The sequence below is a fragment of the Entelurus aequoreus genome, linkage group LG06 (assembly GCF_033978785.1).
Source record: "Entelurus aequoreus isolate RoL-2023_Sb linkage group LG06, RoL_Eaeq_v1.1, whole genome shotgun sequence".
Taxonomy (NCBI): domain Eukaryota; kingdom Metazoa; phylum Chordata; class Actinopteri; order Syngnathiformes; family Syngnathidae; genus Entelurus; species Entelurus aequoreus.
Window position 1 is genome coordinate 23,454,175 of NC_084736.1, and position 18,156 is coordinate 23,472,330.

The 18,156-nt window shown below is 39.7% G+C and overlaps 1 protein-coding gene and 1 long non-coding RNA gene across 3 annotated transcripts in view; one reads left to right on the forward strand and one right to left on the reverse strand.

Moving 5' to 3' along the window:
- grin2ca (glutamate receptor, ionotropic, N-methyl D-aspartate 2Ca) overlaps nucleotides 1–18,156 on the reverse strand; it is a 119,314-nt gene that overhangs the window by 20,949 nt on the left and 80,209 nt on the right. For both annotated transcript variants that reach the window (XM_062050314.1, XM_062050313.1), the window contains exons 6-8: nucleotides 11,927–12,095; nucleotides 11,481–11,634; nucleotides 756–881 (exon numbers count right to left, since the gene is read on the reverse strand). In XM_062050314.1, coding sequence (XP_061906298.1) covers nucleotides 756–881; nucleotides 11,481–11,634; nucleotides 11,927–12,095 — 449 coding nt within the window. The remainder of the gene's footprint in view (nucleotides 1–755; nucleotides 882–11,480; nucleotides 11,635–11,926; nucleotides 12,096–18,156) is intronic.
- The window catches only part of LOC133652012 (uncharacterized), a 34,672-nt gene continuing 21,806 nt past the window's right edge, over nucleotides 5,291–18,156 (forward strand). The window contains exons 1-2 of the long non-coding RNA XR_009826514.1: nucleotides 5,291–5,681; nucleotides 5,780–5,895. This is a non-coding gene — a long non-coding RNA (uncharacterized LOC133652012). The remainder of the gene's footprint in view (nucleotides 5,682–5,779; nucleotides 5,896–18,156) is intronic.

The window sequence follows — 18,156 nt, forward strand, 5'->3', positions numbered from 1 at the left end:
TGAATGAACACATGTGGAGTTATGTACTTAACAAAAAAAGGTGAAATAACTGAAAACATCTTTTATATTCTAGTTTCTTCAAAATAGCCACACTTTGCTCTGATTACTTTTTCGCACACTCTTGGCATTCTCTCGATGAGCTTCAAGAGGTAGTCACCTGAAATGGTTTTCACTTCACAGGTGTGCTTAAAGCTCATCAAGAGAATGCCAAGAGTGTGCAAAGCAGTAATCAGAGCAAAGGGTGAAGAAAATAGAATATAAAAGATGTTTTCAGTTATTTCACCTTTGTTTGTTAAGTACATAACTCCAAATGTGTTCATTCATAGTTTTGATGCCTTCAGTGACAATCTACAATGTCATGAAAATAAAGAAAACACATTGAATGAGGAGAAGGTGTCTCCAAACTGTTGGCCTGTACTGTATATATACATATATATATATGTATATATGTTTTTTCAGCATTTTTTTTACAATATAAAACAATATCAAAATGGACCCGTATACATTGATAACGCATTCAGTGCAGAATAACATGATTTGTTCCTCTTTTTGATTTTGTATCGTTTGAAGATGATCCACACAGAGCAGCAACACTTGTAATGCATTTTTAATTTTTATCAGACTCATTAGCTATATTTGTACAAAGTATCGATATCAGATCAGTATCGCCAGTACCAGCCCGAATTTTACTCAGTATTGGATCGGAAAGAAAATCAGTGGTATTGCACATCACCAGAGGAAGAGGACGTGCTCACCTTTAGCGGTGACCAGGCTGCGGTTGTATCCCACAGGACTGCAGTATTCAAAGACAAAAACGGTGATGGCCACCACGGTGAGACACATGACGAACATCATCACCCAAACCGCTGGGCTGTACGGCTCTGCAAGCACACACAGGACACACACCACATCACTTTATTCATATTGCACAATTATAAAAACAATGAAGGTTTCACAGAGTGCTGGACAGTAGTGAAAGTACACATTTAAAAGCAGGATCAAACTAAGGACAGTCTACTGTAAGAAACAATAAACAGAAGAAAAAAAAGACTATGATTGGTTGGTTGAAATGTATTTCGAACTTGTATACAGTATTAATAAGATACATCACATATTTTACATATTTTCTTTACTACATGTCCAAAAAGTAGTAGCAAGAAGCAAGGTTTATTTGATCCTCCCACTTTTTCACTTTATACCAATTAACACATACTTCCTGTTCTCAATTTGTAGACAATTTATATCACTGTGTTCTAAATGCATAAGTTCTTCTCATAAGTAGTTAAAGCAGTTATGATTCGCTTAATGAGATGGATAATATTTCATTTTCAATAAATTCATGATGTTTGCCATAATTCTTCTACTTTGTACTTTGTAAAAACTTTAAGTTTGAACAGCTTCTTAAATTGGATCACATACATAGTTAGTTTAATTTATTTGCTTAATCCATTCCATAATTTAATTCCACATACTGATATGCTACAGGTTTTAAGTGTTGTTTGTGCATCCAAGTGCTTTTGATGACATTTTTCTCTAAGGTTATATTTCTCCTCTTTTGTTGAGAATAATTGTTGAACATTCTTGGGTAGCAGGTTATAATTTGCTTTGTACATAATTTTAGCCGTATGGAAGTGCACCAAATCATTGAATTTCAATATTTTTGATTAAATACATTAAGGGTTTGTATGTTCTCTATATCCAACATTATGTATTATTTCTAACTGATCTCTTTTGTAACATATTTAGTGAATGAAGTGTACTTTTGTAGTTATTGCCCCATATTTCTGCACAATAACTCAGATATGGCAACACTGGCGAGTAGCAGAAAACATGAACTGATTTTTGGTCTCCAAAATATTTTGCTTTACTCATTATATAAATATTTCTTGCCACGTTATGAGATCCTTAAGAGACCCTAAGACCCCACGCTAGTTCAAAAGCCAAGGAAAATATGTTTTAGGACGTGATTTAAAACTCTTTAAAGAAGGTGACGGCCGAATAACCAGAGGGAGCCACAGCAGAAAACGTACGATCCCCTGTGGGTTGTGAACTATTTTTTGGGACGACAAGAATAATTTGTTCAGCAGGTCTTAGGGACCTTGTGGGGGGTGTAGATTTTTTGAGAGGTCTGAAATGCCATATTTTTCAGACAGGTTTATAAAGCGCACTGCGCATGAATGGGTCTATTCAGGTCTATTTTCATACATAAGGCGCATCAAAGGGGTCATATTATGATTTTCTACATATACAACACTTCCTTGTGGTCTACATAACATGTAATGGTAGTTCTTTGGTTGAAATGCTGCATAGAGATAATGTTTTACACACCATCCTCAAGCCCCCTTTTGTTTGATTTTGATCTTCCCCCTGTCATCTTTGTTGTATCGGTAGTTCTTAGCGCTTCCGTAGCGAGTCTACTGACAGATATAAGTTAGAACTTTACACTACTTTGTATTAGAAATGGCAACAGCGGATAAGTACAGTATAGAGAAAAAGAAAGAGCTTATTGACTACAGCGCGGACTACAGCGCGGACTACAGCGCGGACTACAGTGGCGGACGTGCGCACATTTTTGGGACTTATGCAGATCCCAAGTACACATCAGCAGGTACCAATAGGTAAGGAAAGTTAGTTTTGCATATTATTGCGAAACACAACGCCAAATAATATGTCTCCTAATAGGTGCAATTAATGGTCCTTATACACACACCATAATAATACCCGTGTATTGAAGCACGTTACGTCTGACTATGGTAGCCGTAATTTGGTGAGGCTTTTTAGCTTACCAAAGTCGTACTAAAACATTTTGACAGATTTTTGAGTGTGTAATGTTCAATATTCTCATTGAAACATTAAAGTTTTGGTCTTGCTTGCTTACAAGTACTTTCCAACGTCATTTATTGAACAGGCGTTAACCTGCAGTCCACACGGCTCTCTTATGTGTGACTACAATCTACTGGTCACACTTATCATTACACCTTGTACCAAATAAAATTGCTTCGAGGTCGGTAAGCACAACTACAATTAAAACGCACACGAGGCGCACTAGGTTATAAGGTGCACTACTGATTTTTGAGAAAAGGAAAGGATTTTAAGTGTGCCTTATAGTCAGAAAAATACGGTATATCGCAGTCCTGATTTGTTAAGAAATTTAAAAACAAATATTTTAAAATTTATTCTAAAATGAACTTGGAGCCAGGGAAAGGATGCTAAAACGTGCTTGTGTTTTTTAGTGCCAGTTAAAAGGCGAGCAGCAGCATTTTGGACTAACTGCAGTCGAGCGAGTGAGGCCTGCTTCACTCCAACAGAGTGAAGCAGGCCTCAAAGTCGTTAAAAGATAAAACTCATTTGGTTCTTGCCCAAAGTCTCAGATGATAAAAAACTGGATCAAACAACAGAGTTAATCTGTTGTTCCCATTTAAAATCATTGTCGAACATGTACCCAAGATTTGTGACAGTGGGTCTAAAACAGAGGTGTCAAACTTACGGCCCAATGGCCGGATCAGACCCGCGAACAGGTTTTATCCGGCCCGCGGGATGAGTTTGCTAAGTATAAAAATTAACCTGAAATGTTTGAATGAAAGAAACAGCTGTTCTAAATGTGTCCACTTGATGTCGCAATTCTTTGTATCTTTGTAGATGATGCTACTTATGTACAAAATAAACCACTGCTGTTAGTACATCAGTCGAGGAAAATGATCAAACTACATAAATAACATACTGTAATTTGATTTTGATAAATTTTTTATCTTGATAGATTGAAAATTAACACCCATGAGTTGACTGATGAACATTATCACATAGTTTATACAGAAAATAAAGATGGAATACTACTAACCGCAGCATATAAGTGTAAAAAAAACCCAACAACATTATGATTTGTACATTTTCAGAATGTGCTTGTTGTATTTTTAAACAAAGAAAACAATCTGAAGTTGTCTTTATTTTTAAGTTATCGTGCCGTGATTTTACCAGTCCGGCCCACTTGGGAGTACATTTTTCTCCATGTGGCCCCCGATCTAAAATTAGTTAGACACCCGTGGTCCAAAATAAGGCATCAGGGGGTTCACTTCACTGGTTTACATTTGAGCCGATTGGGATTATTTCCATCCTTTTCCCATTTAAATTTAAGAAGTTCACCGCTAACCATGCTTTTTTGTCCATAATTTAAAAGTGTTTTTAAACACGTCTCATTTTTCCTTTTTAGAAGGACGTATAGATAGATATGTGTATCATCAGCGTAAAGATGATAGGATATGTTATATTTTTTCTAAATGTGTTGCATGGACAAGATATACAGTGAAAACATATAGGTCTAAGAATCGAGCCCTGAGGGACACCACAGGACAAGGGCGCACAGGTGGAAGCAGAGTCATCACCAAAGTTATTACTGCTTGTCATGGGCAAAAAAATCTGCAAATGGAACAGGTCAAAAAAGATTTCTTGAAATAAGTCATATTTTAAAAACTTAAAAGTGATCTTGAAATTAACAATTAAAACGTATTATTAGCTATACTAATATTGTGAAGTTCTGTGTCTTAACAAACATCCATCCATCCATCCATCCATTTTCTACCGCTTGTCCCTTTCGGGGTCGGGGGGATGCTGGAGCCTATCTCAGCTGCATTCGGGCGGACACCCCTGGACAAGATAAAAAAACAAACAAAAAAATTTCCCCCAGAAGATCTATTGTCTAAAAACAAGCTCTTGAAAAATACTATTCAGAGGATTGTGACTTGTATGAAGTTTATTTGGATATTTTGACTAGAAAATAGAAATATATACTTAATTATATTTTTCCAGTGCAATTGTGATTTTAAAATGGGTTTGTCAGATATGACTTGAAGCAGTTTAAAACTGTGCCTCTTAAACTTAGATTTAGACTTAGACAAACTTTATTGATCCACAAGGGAAATAAATAACACCCATTGTTCCAAGCAAGTAATAAGCATTGCGTGATCTACTGTGTCGAATGCAGCAGTTAGAGCTAAAATAATTAAAATTGCTGAATCTCCAGAGTCAGGGCATATTAAAAAGGATAAAAACCCTTAAAAGTATATATTTGGTGCTATTAAAGGCTTTCAAACCGGACTGAAAAACATCAAGGATACAGTGCAAATCAAGACAGGATTGTATTTGTAAAAGCAAAGCTTTCTGTAAAATCTTTGAAATAAAAAGAAGCTTCGAAGTGTGTCTAAAATTCGATAATATTCTAGTTTAGTTATTATTTACAATCAATATTCTTGAAAGTCAACCGACTCGTAAAAGTCCCAAATTTCCCACACTGGCGTGGACCCTGAACGTTACATAACAGGTGCTTATCAAGTTCGTCCGCGTGTTAGCTGAAACGAGGTTGTAACATATAAAGTCGCGGTAAATGACCACTTTGACAGCTTTTCGTGTTTCGTTTGGTTAAGTTGGTGTCCCATTATCGTAGTTGAGGTCGAATGTGGTACTGAATAAACACCAGTTTGTGTACTTGTGACTAACAGTTAGTTTGGTGGCTAACTGTTAGCTTGGTGGCTAAATGTTAGCATGGTGGCTAACTGTTAGCTTGGTGGCTAAATGTTAGCATGGTGGCTAACTGTTAGCATGGTGGCTAACGGTGAGCTTAGAGGCTAAATGTTAGCTTGGTGGCTATCTCGAAGAAAAGTGGACTAATTGTTTTTATTAACGTCTGGGTGAGTGTTGATGTCAACCATGTTATTTTATGAACATTTAAACCATAATATGATCAGTGTAATTGTTAATTATATGCTGTTATTTGATGCTGTCACAGTGGAAGAGCTATGCTGGTTATAATGGATGACTTCCTGACGTCTGGACTCTGCGTTGCTCATCACTTAAACACAACAGTGAGTATTGACAGCACCAAGAAGCTCCGAAAAACCTCAGGTAAGATTTAGCTTCGTAAATACTTCAAACGAGGAGTAAAATCAAGCGCTATGTTTGAGTAAAGTGAATCTGACTTCTGCTCATTGTAAATAGTTTTATGCTGTTAGGCCCCGTTTAAGGTTATCCAGGGTAAATCCCACCTAACCTTATCCGTGTCCACACACAACAATGCCACCGTTTAAGACCCCCGCCCCCCTCCGTCCGCCAGCGCAACGCGACCTAGTACGCAAGCGCGGGAGAAAAAAATAATACGAGCTTCCATCTGCTCCAAGCTCTCCAGTAGATGACTTTACTTCACTGTGAAGTTGTTCTTTAAAAGAGCTATATTGTAAATAGTTTGCTGTGCATTTTGTGTTTTTAAATCAAAATGTATCTCCTTTGAACAATATCCAGTGTTGTGGTCTTTCAATTAACTAGAATCCAGTGTGCTGTGGGGCCCTATTGTAGTGAATAACACCTGAGCCATCATACATGAATCAAATCTTTAATCGACATGAGATAGTAGACGACGCGATAAAGAACATTTTACAACAATTAAGCTAGAGATCTAAATATCTGGTCAGGACACTCCTCACTCTTTTGCCTTCACCTTCATTTTCCATTTTTACACTCCAGCCTGTGCTTGGAGGCTGAAAATGGCGGTCGTACTCCAAGGCGGCAACCACGGACTGCTCGTTAAGTGACATACTTGCCAACCTAGAGACCTCCGAATTCGGGAGATGGGGGGGTGTTGGGGGCGTGGTTGAGGTGCAGGCAGCATACCCCTTCCCCTTCGAGCTTTTCTGGATTAAATTAAATTATTTTTTCCAATCATATTGGAACTTGCAAGCGTATTTCTTCTTACTCGTCATCGCCATGTCTCTTCTTCGTTCTTCTGCTTCGTTTCCTTCTTGTTGTGTGTGCAGTTGTGCACTGAGCTCCAAAAGCCGTAGATGTTATTGTAGCGTCCCGGAAGAGTTAGTGCTGCAAGGGATTTTGGGTATTTTTTCTGTTGTGTTTATGTTGTGTTACGGTGCGGATGTTCTCCCGAAATGTGTTTGTCATTCTTATTTGGTGTAGGTTCACAGTGTGGCGCATATTAGTAACAGTGTTAAAGTTGTTTGTATGGCCAACGTCAGTGGGACATGTATGGCTGTTGACCAAGTATGCCTTGCATTATCATTAAACCAGTAAAAGATCATACAACGTGTCAGCATTTATTGACATCTTCGAGTAAAGATTATTGTTAAACTCGTCCAACGCTACATTATTATGTGGCTGAGCCGGTACGCTGTTAATATGGAGGAAAAGCGGACGCCTGGACAGCATGCGGCTGTTAAGGGGTGAAAGTTTCAGGTGAGAGAGGACGTTAAAGGCAGTACCGTGTTGTGTTACGGTGCGGATGTTCTCCCGAAATGTGTTTGTCATTCTTATTTGGTGTGGGTTCACAGTGTGGCGCATATTAGTAACAGTGTTAAAGTTGTTTATATGGCCAACGTCAGTGTGACATGTATGGCTGTTGACCAAGTATGCCTTGCGTTATCATTAAACCAGTAAAAGATCATACAACGTGTCAGCATTTATTGACATCTTCGGGTAAAGATTATTGTTAAACTCGTCCAACGCTACATTATTATGTGACTGGGCCGGTACGCTGTTAATATGGAGGAAAAGCGGACGTCTGGACAGCATGCGGCTGTTAAGGGGTGAAAGTTTCAGGTGAGAGAGGACGTTAAAAAGGCAGTGCCTTTAAGGCATGCCCCTAATATTGTTATCTGGGTGGAAATCGGGAGAAATTTGGGAGAATGGTTGCCCCGGGAGATTTTCGGGAGGCGCACTGAAATTCGAGAGTCTCCCAGGAAAATCGGGAGGGTTGGCAAGTATGCTTCACAGTAGTTATGGAGTACAAAACAAGCATACACAACAAATGGTTAGTTCAGTCTGGTTAATGTCCATGGGGCGGCGCAGTGAACCAAAGCGTGCCTTCAGTCGTCCAAACTTGCACAGAGAATACCCAAAGTATTGTTGTTGTGGGTATTCTTTCGTGAGATATGGCGTCCGGGGATAAGCTGGGTCACCCAAAAGAAAAACAGGGACCAGATCTTCATCTTCCAACAGTTGTTTGGGACTCGAGGCGATGGTTCCATCTTTCTAATGGCGAAGTTAGCGAAGATGCGGGCATCATGCACGCTGCCGGGCCATTTCACAGTCACATCCATAAAGCAATATTTGTAGTCACACACTGCCTGTATCACATCCACGGGATGAAGGGACAAAGTTTTTCGGTAAGTAGAATCACAGCTGACCCGGACTTTCGAAAGTTCTCTTGCCGTCTGAGATGTGTTGTATCCCAAATAGCTGCAACCGCGCGTTTCCTCATGTGTGATTTCCACAAGCATCTGTACATTTAGAAGAAGGAGAAACACGGGCATGTCTGGATGACTAGCCTCCATCTTTCCAGTGGTTAGCTCCGGTTGTTATGAAGCTGGCTGTGGCGCGTTCTTTCTGACGTCACTTCCTGTGTGGGGCGCGGTCTTTCTGGCTTTACTTCCTATCCAAACTCAGTTTGTTAACGATCAATGAGTTAATAAAGCTAAGTGCCGGAGATTCAAGAAATACACGGCGCATTTACCCGTGTAAAAATTTGTCCGAGGAGGGGGACCTTAAACGCTGGTTTAGTGTGGCTGAAATGGGGCTTAGGCTAAATAATTATTTGTTTAATGGGTTATCCGGCTTAGGCCCCGTTTACACTAAGCAGGATAAGGTTATCCAGGGTAAATCACACCTAACCTTATCCGTGTCCACCTTTCAAGACCCCCGCCCCCCCTCTCCGCCGGCGCAATGCGACCTAATGCGCATGCGCGGAAAATGCGCACGTAATAGTCAAATCCAAGTTCTTAAATGTAACTTATCGGAACAATATCCAGTGTTGTGGTATTTCAATTAACTGGAATCCAGTGTGCTCTGGTGCCCTATTGTAGTGAATCACACCTGAGACATCATAAATTAATCAAATCTTTATTAGACACGTAAACAATGTGATAACAAACATTTTACATCAATCAAACTAGGGATCTAGATATCTGGTCAGGACACTCCTCACTCTTTTGTCTTCACCTTCATTGTCCATTCCTTTTTGGTGACTTTATATACTCTGGACCTAGACGTTTATTCCGTGACATACATGGTGGACAATAACTGATACAGTCTGCTTTGCCAGTCCAAATGCATTCGCTGTTTTCCGTAGTTAGTTTTTGTAGTCTACGGTTTTCCCTCGACGGCCAGGTAATACAAAGCACACGCTACTTTTTTTTATCACATTCACAGGAGTCCGCATTCTCGTTGTCTCTCCAAATGGACAAAGTTTTTCGTGCATTCGAAAGTTCTCTTGCCGTCTGAAAAGTCTTGTATCCGAAATAGCTACAATCGCTTTCTCTTATGGTATTCATGTGTGATTTCCACAAGCGTCTGTACATGTAGAAGAAGGAGAAACACGGCATGTCTGGATGACTCGTCTTCATATTTCCAGCGGTTAGCTCCGAGCTACGAAACCGCTTTATTATGAAGCTGGCTGTGGCGTGTTCTTTCTGACGTCACTACCTGTGTGGGCGTGTTCTTTCTGGCGTCACTTCCTCTCCGAACTCACTTTGTAAACGATCAATGAGTCCATACAAAGCTAAGTGCCGGAGATTCAAGAAATACGAGGCGCACTAACCCGTGTAAAAATTTGTCCGAGGAGGGGGACCTTTAACAATGGTTTAGTGTAGCTGAAATGGGGCTTAGGCTAAATAATTATTCGTTTAAGGGGTTAAACGCCTTAGTGTAGACATAGCCTTAGTGTAGACATAGCCTTAATGTGTGTGCCGTATCAAACATGTAAAATAAACTATATGGTTTCATAGACAATGCATGAAAATATTGTGATAATATGGTAACACATTTTAACTTGTTGAAGTGGAACTGCACTTTTTTAGAATTTTGCCTATAGTATAGAATAGAATGCCTTTTATTGTCACTATACACCGGTACAATGAGAATAAAAACAACTCCAGTATCAGTGCGACAGTCTACAAAATATGCAAAACATAGGAAGAAAAGAAAAAGAAAAATATTGCAAAAGGAGTTAAGGTGCACAGTCCAGTCCTGAGAATGATTTATGTTCACTGTGTTATTTACAGGAAATAAATATTATACTATATACATGTATACAGAAGCATTCAGATTGTGGGTGGAAAGTAAAAATTGCACACAGAGACGTGCTAAACTATAAAGTCAGTGCCTATGAGAGTTCACCGTGGTTATGGCTTTAGGGAAAAAACTGGACTGAGTCTGTTTGTCTTAGACCTAATGACCCTGTAGCGCCTTCCTGAGGGCATCAGGTCAAACAGGTCAAAGCCAGGGTGAGCGCTGTCCTTGATAATGTTCGTAGCTCTGCTGAGGCAGTGGGAGGTGTAAATGTCTATCAGGGAGGGGTCTATAATTCACAATCCTTATGCAAGACAAGAACACATATGTTTTTCCTTTTTTATGCATTCTAATTAGTAAATAAACGCTAGCAAAAGTCAGCTAACAATGGAGTTAACCAGAGTTGCTCTATTCCTCAGATAAATCGCTCTAAAAACATCTAAACAAAGTGTTTTATACAAATGTGCTAACATTCATAATAGCATGTAATATTTACGTAATTTGCTAAATTTAAGCATATGGCAGCATATTAATTTCACAGAAGCATCACAACGTTTGCTTTTCCATTCAACAACACTACTATTCATGCAGACTTCATGAGAGATAATGACTAATTTTGGACAAATGATGATCCAGAAACTTATATATTTGAGCCTGAACTTAAGGAGAATGAGAAGCTGTGTGCTAAACAGAGCCAGCTTCAGTGAAACCCTAAACATCATGTAGCATTATTGCTTACTTACTATACAATGTCTGCTCTCCCTGGAATGTTTATATCGTCCCGTTTAGATGAAGATTTAATCATAATCTTCAGAAACTTAAGAAAAAAAGGTGGCTACAAACAAGTGTTTTTTTTAGTTTCTTTCTCACCTATCTGGGTATAGGTTGGATGTCAAAGTTGACCAACTTCTCGATTTATGTCCACAACCTTCCACTATCCAGGTGAAAGGCATGATTTATGGTCTCGAATTAACTTTCACCAACGCTGCTAAAAATAGTTTTTCTGTGTAAGCGCTTATAATAACAATACTGCTATTACTTGGTTAAAATTCAAGACATGTACCGGTATATTAAGTATTGTTGACGGTTTTTGGATGTTTTTTTTTTAGAATGCTTAATGGGCGCAATAGTGTACTCCCATTAGCTGCATTGTTAGCCACCCCGTACTTGCAGTATTTCACGAGTTAGGATGCATTAGAAAAAGAAAAACATATGTGTTCTTGTCTTACAAAGGGATTGTGAATCAGATTAATTGGCCAAGTATGTTAAACACACAAGGAATTTTACTTGTGTGTGCTCTCTTTGTTTAATACAAGAGACAATGAAAAACTCCCAAAAAGTGCAGTCACCCTTTAAAGTTAAAGCAGTTTAGCGAAAATAAAGACAAGAATAATCATTCAAAGCGAAAGCGCATTGCTCACCTAAAAAGGCAGAAGGCGAGACAGTTCCGTTACTCCTAGCCACCATCACGCTGATGCCCGTCTCCACAAATGGCACAGAGAAGTCGATAATTTCGGAGCGTTCTTCGTTGATGGTCAGTGAGCCAATGGCCATGTCCGCACGCTTGTAAAAAACCTGTAGCAGCACACAATTTATTTTTAATTAACAATGTAGTCCCTAAGGCGTGTTGATCTCTTGTGAGTGGCGGTCGTCCTGCTGAGCGCAACTCTGCCTTTTAACCTCTCCATTGTAAAGCTTCCTTTAATCCATAATCCATGACAATGTTTTACACGACATAGTAGAAGGTGGCTTTGTCCCTGTTACATAAAGCTGGCCAAATGTTACTCACAGGAAGTAGAACTAATCGCTGAAGAAGGTCACTCTTGGTTTAAATCATTCCTTGCTTTTGGGGGAAAAAAAGTCTTACCTCTCCGATCATCCCGTTCCAAATTCCGCGGACCAGTTTGCCGTGTTTACCGTTGGTGACCAGGTAGAGGTCATAGGAAAACTTGATGTTGCGGGACAACTTCTTAAGGATGTCGATGCAAAATCCTTTGCAGCACAGCTTGGTGTAAGGTTCAGTGTGGCCCACGATGCTGGAAAACGCAGAGTTAAAGGTGTCATTTGGAGGTTCACCTGATTGCTTCCCTGCTCACTTCTGACAAATGAGGCTTGTCGGTGCAAGCGGGGAAAGTCTTTAATTACTTTTTCCAATCGATTCATGGAATGGATCCAGCACAAATTATTAACAAATAAAGGTAAGCCGCGTAGTTGTAATGTGCCTGGTAACCATATTCATAACTTGGCCCTTTGCTCTAGTAAGGTACAACACAATAAACCCGTCCTTCTCAAATAGTGGGGCGGGTCCCCCTTGGGGTGGGGGGGCACAGTGCGATGACAGTGGGGGCACGTGCGACCTCAGGGAACGTGCTTTTTTTTTTGCCGTACCAGAATATGACGAAGCGTATGTAGCACTTGGCTTCTCTGGCTGGTGTGTTGGTTCCTTTAATGTTAATAGACTGACAATGTTATGCAGAGGTATAATTATAACAATTTAATAGACAAATTATACTATTTGTAGTCACGGTGGAGAGTGTGTGTGTGGGGAGGCGGGGGGAAATATTTTTTTCTTCCCCCCCAAAATTGAGAAGCACTGCAATAAACTGATCAATATTCATGGTTGTGTCACTGTAACCATGCCAACAGAGTTGATCAGACCTCAACGTGTAATCTGATTACTTACTAGCTTAGCAGCTTTCCAAATCGGCAGATCAATGAGGCTTGTTTGTCTGTTAGTCAGCAACCTAACTCAAAAAGGTACGGGCAAATTTTGTTGACACTTTCAGGAAATATCAGGACTGGGATAAGAACAAGTGATTCAATTTTGGGGCTGAACCAGAAAATGTTTAATATGCTAGCAGCCCCACCTCCACCCACAGATACATAGAGAGTGGATGACCGACAAGATAGTTCACTCTGTTTATTTTAGTTTTAGGCGGATTTTGATATAACTCTCAGTAAATATGAGAAATGGGATAATGAACAAGTAATTACATTTTTGGGGCTGATTTGGATCACGGTCTGTATTTAGAATTGTAAGGGATTATTTACTAATGGGTAGGGCTGGGCCGATAAAATTATATAAATATATATCGCAATAGACACGTAGTCGATATCAATAAAAAATGCGTTCGATAAAACGTTCTATATATACAGTCGCGATCAAAAGTTTACATACACTTGTAAAGAACATAATGTCATGGCTGTCTTGAGTTTCCAATAATTTCTACAACTCTTATTTTTTTGTGATGGAGTGATTGGAGCACATACTTGTTGGTCACAAAAAAACATTCATGAAGTTTGGTTCTTTTATGAATTTATTATGGGTCTACTGAAAATGTGACCAAATCTGCTGGGTCAAAAGTATACATACAGCAATGTTAATATTTGGTTACATGTCCTTTGGCAAGTTTCACTGCAATAAAGCGCTTTTGGTAGCCATCCACAAGCTTTTGGCAAGCTTCTGGTTGAATTTTTGACCACTTCTCTTGACAAAATTGGTGCAGTTCAGCTAAATTTGTTGGTTTTCTGACATGGACTTGTTATTTTAGCATTGTCCACACATTTAAGTCATGACTTTGGGAAGGCAATTCCAAAACCTTTATTCTAGCCTGATTTAACCATTCCTTTACCACGTTTGACGTGTGTCAAAAAGTCTCAATCAATGTTTGGGGTCATTGTCCTGTTGGAACACCCAACTGCGCCCAAGACCCAACCTCTGGGCTGATGATTTTAGGTTGTCCTGAAGAATTTGGAGGTAATCCTCCTTTTTCATTGTCCCATTTAAAGCACCAGTTCCATTGGCAGCAAAACAGGCCCAGAGCATAATACTACCACCGCCATGCTTGACGGTGGGGATGGTGTTCCTGGGATTAAAGGCCTCACCTTTTCTCCTCCAAACATATTACTGGGTATTGTGGCCAAACAGCTAAATTTTTGTTTCATCTGACATCACATGGACAAAGATAAGACCTTCTGGAGGAAAGTTCTGTGGTCAGATGAAACAAAAACTGAGCTGTTTGGCCACAATACCCATCAATATGTTTGGAGGAGAAAAGGTGAGGCCTTTAATCCCAGGAACACCATCCCTACCGCCAAGCATGGTGGTGGTAGTATTATGCTCTGGGCCTGTTTTGCTGCCAGTGGAACTGGTGCTTTAAATGGGACAATGAAAAAGGAGGATTACCTCCAAATTCTTCAGGACCACTTAAAATCATCAGCCTGGAGGTTGGGTCTTGGGCGCAGTTGGGTCTTCCAACAGGACATTGACCCTAAACACACGTCAAACGTGGTAAAGGAATGGCTAAATCAGGCGAGAATGAAGGTTTTAGAATGGCCTTCCCAAAGTCCTGACTTTAACATGTGGACAATGCTGAAGAAACAAGTCCATGTTAGAAAACCAACAAATTTAGCTGAAATGCACCAATTTTGTCAAGAGGAGTGGTCAAAAATTCAACCAAAAGCTTGTGGATGTCTACCAAAAGCGCCTTATTGCAGTGAAACGTGCCAAAGGACATGTAACCAAATATTAACATTGCTGTATGTATACTTTTGACCCAGCAGATTTGGTCACATTTTCAGTTGACATATAATAAATTCATAAAAGAACCAAACTTCATGAATGTTTTTTGTGACCAACAAGTATGTGCTCTAATCACTCTATCACAAAAAAAATAAGAGTTGTAGAAAGTATTGTAAACTCAAAACAGCCATGACATTATGTTCTTTACATGTGTATGCAAACTTTTGATCGCGACTGTATATATTTTTTGGTCGGACGAAAGCCTAAGTTACAAAGCAAGGTTGGTTGCATGAACAATGGCACTCACGCTTTGGTAATTAGCAAAACAGGAACTGATCACTGATAAGTGGGAGTGACACGCTTACAGCCAATCACGTAACAGTATCAAGTTTGTTTGTGCAATCTTGCTGTCTTGCTGTGGATTTTCTGCATTGAGTGCTGCAGAGAACAAATAAATTGTGGATAAAACACGAAAAATCACCTCGACAGTATGGTAGTTTTTTTTTAGAGTTTTTCAATTGGATCGTAGTCGTTAGCGGCGCTCACCTTTTTTCTTTTCAACCTCATCCAAACCCTATTTGGATGAATGGAAACAGGTATGAACTTAAGTACAGGACTCTATAGATAAAGTAAATTACAAAATATAACAAATGTGCTAGCGATATAAGCAAAATAATATAAAAAAAAATACATATATATCTTAATACTAATTACTAATAACACAGTTTTTAATATTTTTTTTAGTGTTTTTAAAGGCCTACTGAAACCCACTACTACCGACCACGCAGTCTGATAGTTTATATATCAATGATGAAATCTTAACATTGCAACACATGCCAATGCGGCCGGGTTAACTTCTAAAGTGCAATTTTAAATTTCCCGCCAAACTTCCGGTTGAAAACGTCTTTGTATGATGACGTATGCGGGTGACGTCACTAGTTAAACGGAAGTATTGGTACACCTTTGAATCCAATACAAAAAAGCTCTGTTTTCATCTCAAAATTCCACAGTATTCTGGACATCTGTGTTGGTGAATCTTTTGAAATTTGTTTAATGAACAATGAAGACTGCAAAGAAGAAAGCTGTAGGTGGGATCGGTGTATTAGCGGCTGGCTGTAGCAACACAACCAGGAGGACTTTGACTTGGATAGCAGACGCGCTAGCCGACGCTAGCCGCCGACCGCACGGATGATCGGGTGAAGTCCTTCGTCCTTCCGTCGATCGCTGGAACGCAGGTGAGCACGGGTGTTGATGAGCAGATAAGGGCTGGCTGGCGTAGGTGGAGCGCTAATGTTTTTATCATAGCTCTGTGAGGTCCCGTTGCTAAGTTAGCTTCAATGGCGTCGTTAGCAACAGCATTGTTAATCTTCGCCAAGCTGGAAAGCATTAACCGTGTATTTACATGTCCAGGGTTTAATAGTATTGTTGATTTTCTGTCTATCCTTCCAGTCAGGGGTTTATTTCTTTTGTTTATATCTGCATTTGAGCCCGATGCTATCACGTTAGCTCCGTAGCTAAAGTGTTTCGCCGATGTATTGTCGTGGAGATAACAGTCACTGTGAATGTCCATTTCGCGTTCTCGACTCTCATTTTCAAGAGGATATAGTATCCGAGGTGGTTTAAAATACAAATCCGTGATCCACAATAGAAAAAGGAGAAAGTGTGGAATCCAATGAACCCTTGTACCTAAGTTACGGTCAGAGCGAAAAAAGATACGTCCCGCACTGCACTATAGTCCTTCACTCTCACTTTCCTCATCCACGAATCTTTCATCCTCGCTCAAATTAATGGGGTAATCGTTGCTTTCTCGGTCCGAATCTCTCTCGCTTCTGGTGTAAACAATAGGGAAATGTGAGCAGCACTCCAGCTTGTGACGTCACGCTACTTCCGGTTGGGGCAAGGCTTTTTTTTTATCAGCGACCAAAAGTTGCGAACTTTATCGTCGTTGTTCTCTATTAAATCCTTTCAGCAAAAATATGGCAATATCGCGAAATGATCAAGTATGACACATAGAATGGATCTGCTATCCCTGTTTAAATAAAAAAAAATTCATTTCAGTAGGCCTTTAAAGAAAATATATGCATCATCAATGATGTCGTATTGACAACGCCCCCACCACATCCATAGCCACGCTCCTTCCACCACAAGTGTATTGGCAATATGTGGGAAACACTCTACTTACATATTTTTACCAATTAAACCCCTCTCACAAGAACATAAATAAGCTCAAACATAGTTGACTCATTGACTCAGCATTGTTCAGACACTACATTCAAGATGTACATGTATGTAACCAAGTACAGTATTGATGTTTACATTTGTACTTTATCTGACAAAAAACAGGAATTGCAAACTACCTGACTTTGTCCTTAGAAAAGGTGTTTTGTACGCTGACTGTTTTGAAAGGCACAATTCCATATTGTTTGCATATATAACAAATGTGTTAGCGATATAAGTGATATAATATAAAAAATGTATATATCTTAATACTAATTACGAATAACACAGGTTTGTTTATAATGTAATTTTTTTAGTGTTTTAAAAAAAAAAAAAAAGCACCATCACTGACTATGCAAATGAAATGATGATGTCATATTGACAACGCCCCCACCACATTCCTAGCTACGCTCCTACCACCACAAGTGTATTGACAATCTGTGTAAAACACTCTACTTGTATATTTTTACCCATAAAACCCCTTTCATAAGAACATAAATAAGCTCAAACATAGTTGACTCATTGACTCAGCATTGTTCCGACACTGCATTCAAGATGTGAAGGCAGAAATGACCATGTAACCAAGTACAGTATTGATGTTTACATTTGTACTTTGTCTGGAAAAAACAGGAATTGCAAAGAACCTGACTATGTGTTTTGTATGCTGACTGTTTTGAAAGGCAATATTCCATACTGTTTGCATATGCGACGTGTCCTCGGATACGGCTCTTCAAACGTGGACGCTTGGCCGACGGCCCAAAACTCCAGGCGCCCGCTTAGCGCCAGCCCTTGAAAGCCAAGTCAGCTGTCAGTGCTCCGAGTGTCCTCTTGTAAAGGCAAACCTGCAGATTACTCCACTGACTTGTTTGACATGATGCTTGACATGCTACCTTTTTAAACCAACCCATCGCCTTCCATAACAGTGCAGGAACGTAATCCGTCTCCTTTCCCTCTAGTAGTTTGCACTCTGCAGCTGTCATTAAAGGATAACGACCTCCCCGCCCCACCGGGTAAAGAACACAATATCAATCTCTAGGTGCTGACGATTTATGTTCTTAATTGTCCCGTGCAATAAATAGCTCACCGTGCTTGCATATTTATTTTATTGATCGGGTCACTGTTTGATCCTGGGATGCTGACCAAGTGGCCAAATGAGTCTTTTGCCTATGTGAGAGATATGATGCCATGCTCGTGCTAATGGCACGGGAGGACCCTTTTTATCCCACATCTCTTGGCACTTTCAAGTATGATAAGAAATCAATTAAGATGGACTTGTTAACGAGCCAGGACACTCATGGGATTACACACAAGCAATGGTCTCGGTTGGATTCTTTATTTTAGAGGCTTGTAAATCGCAA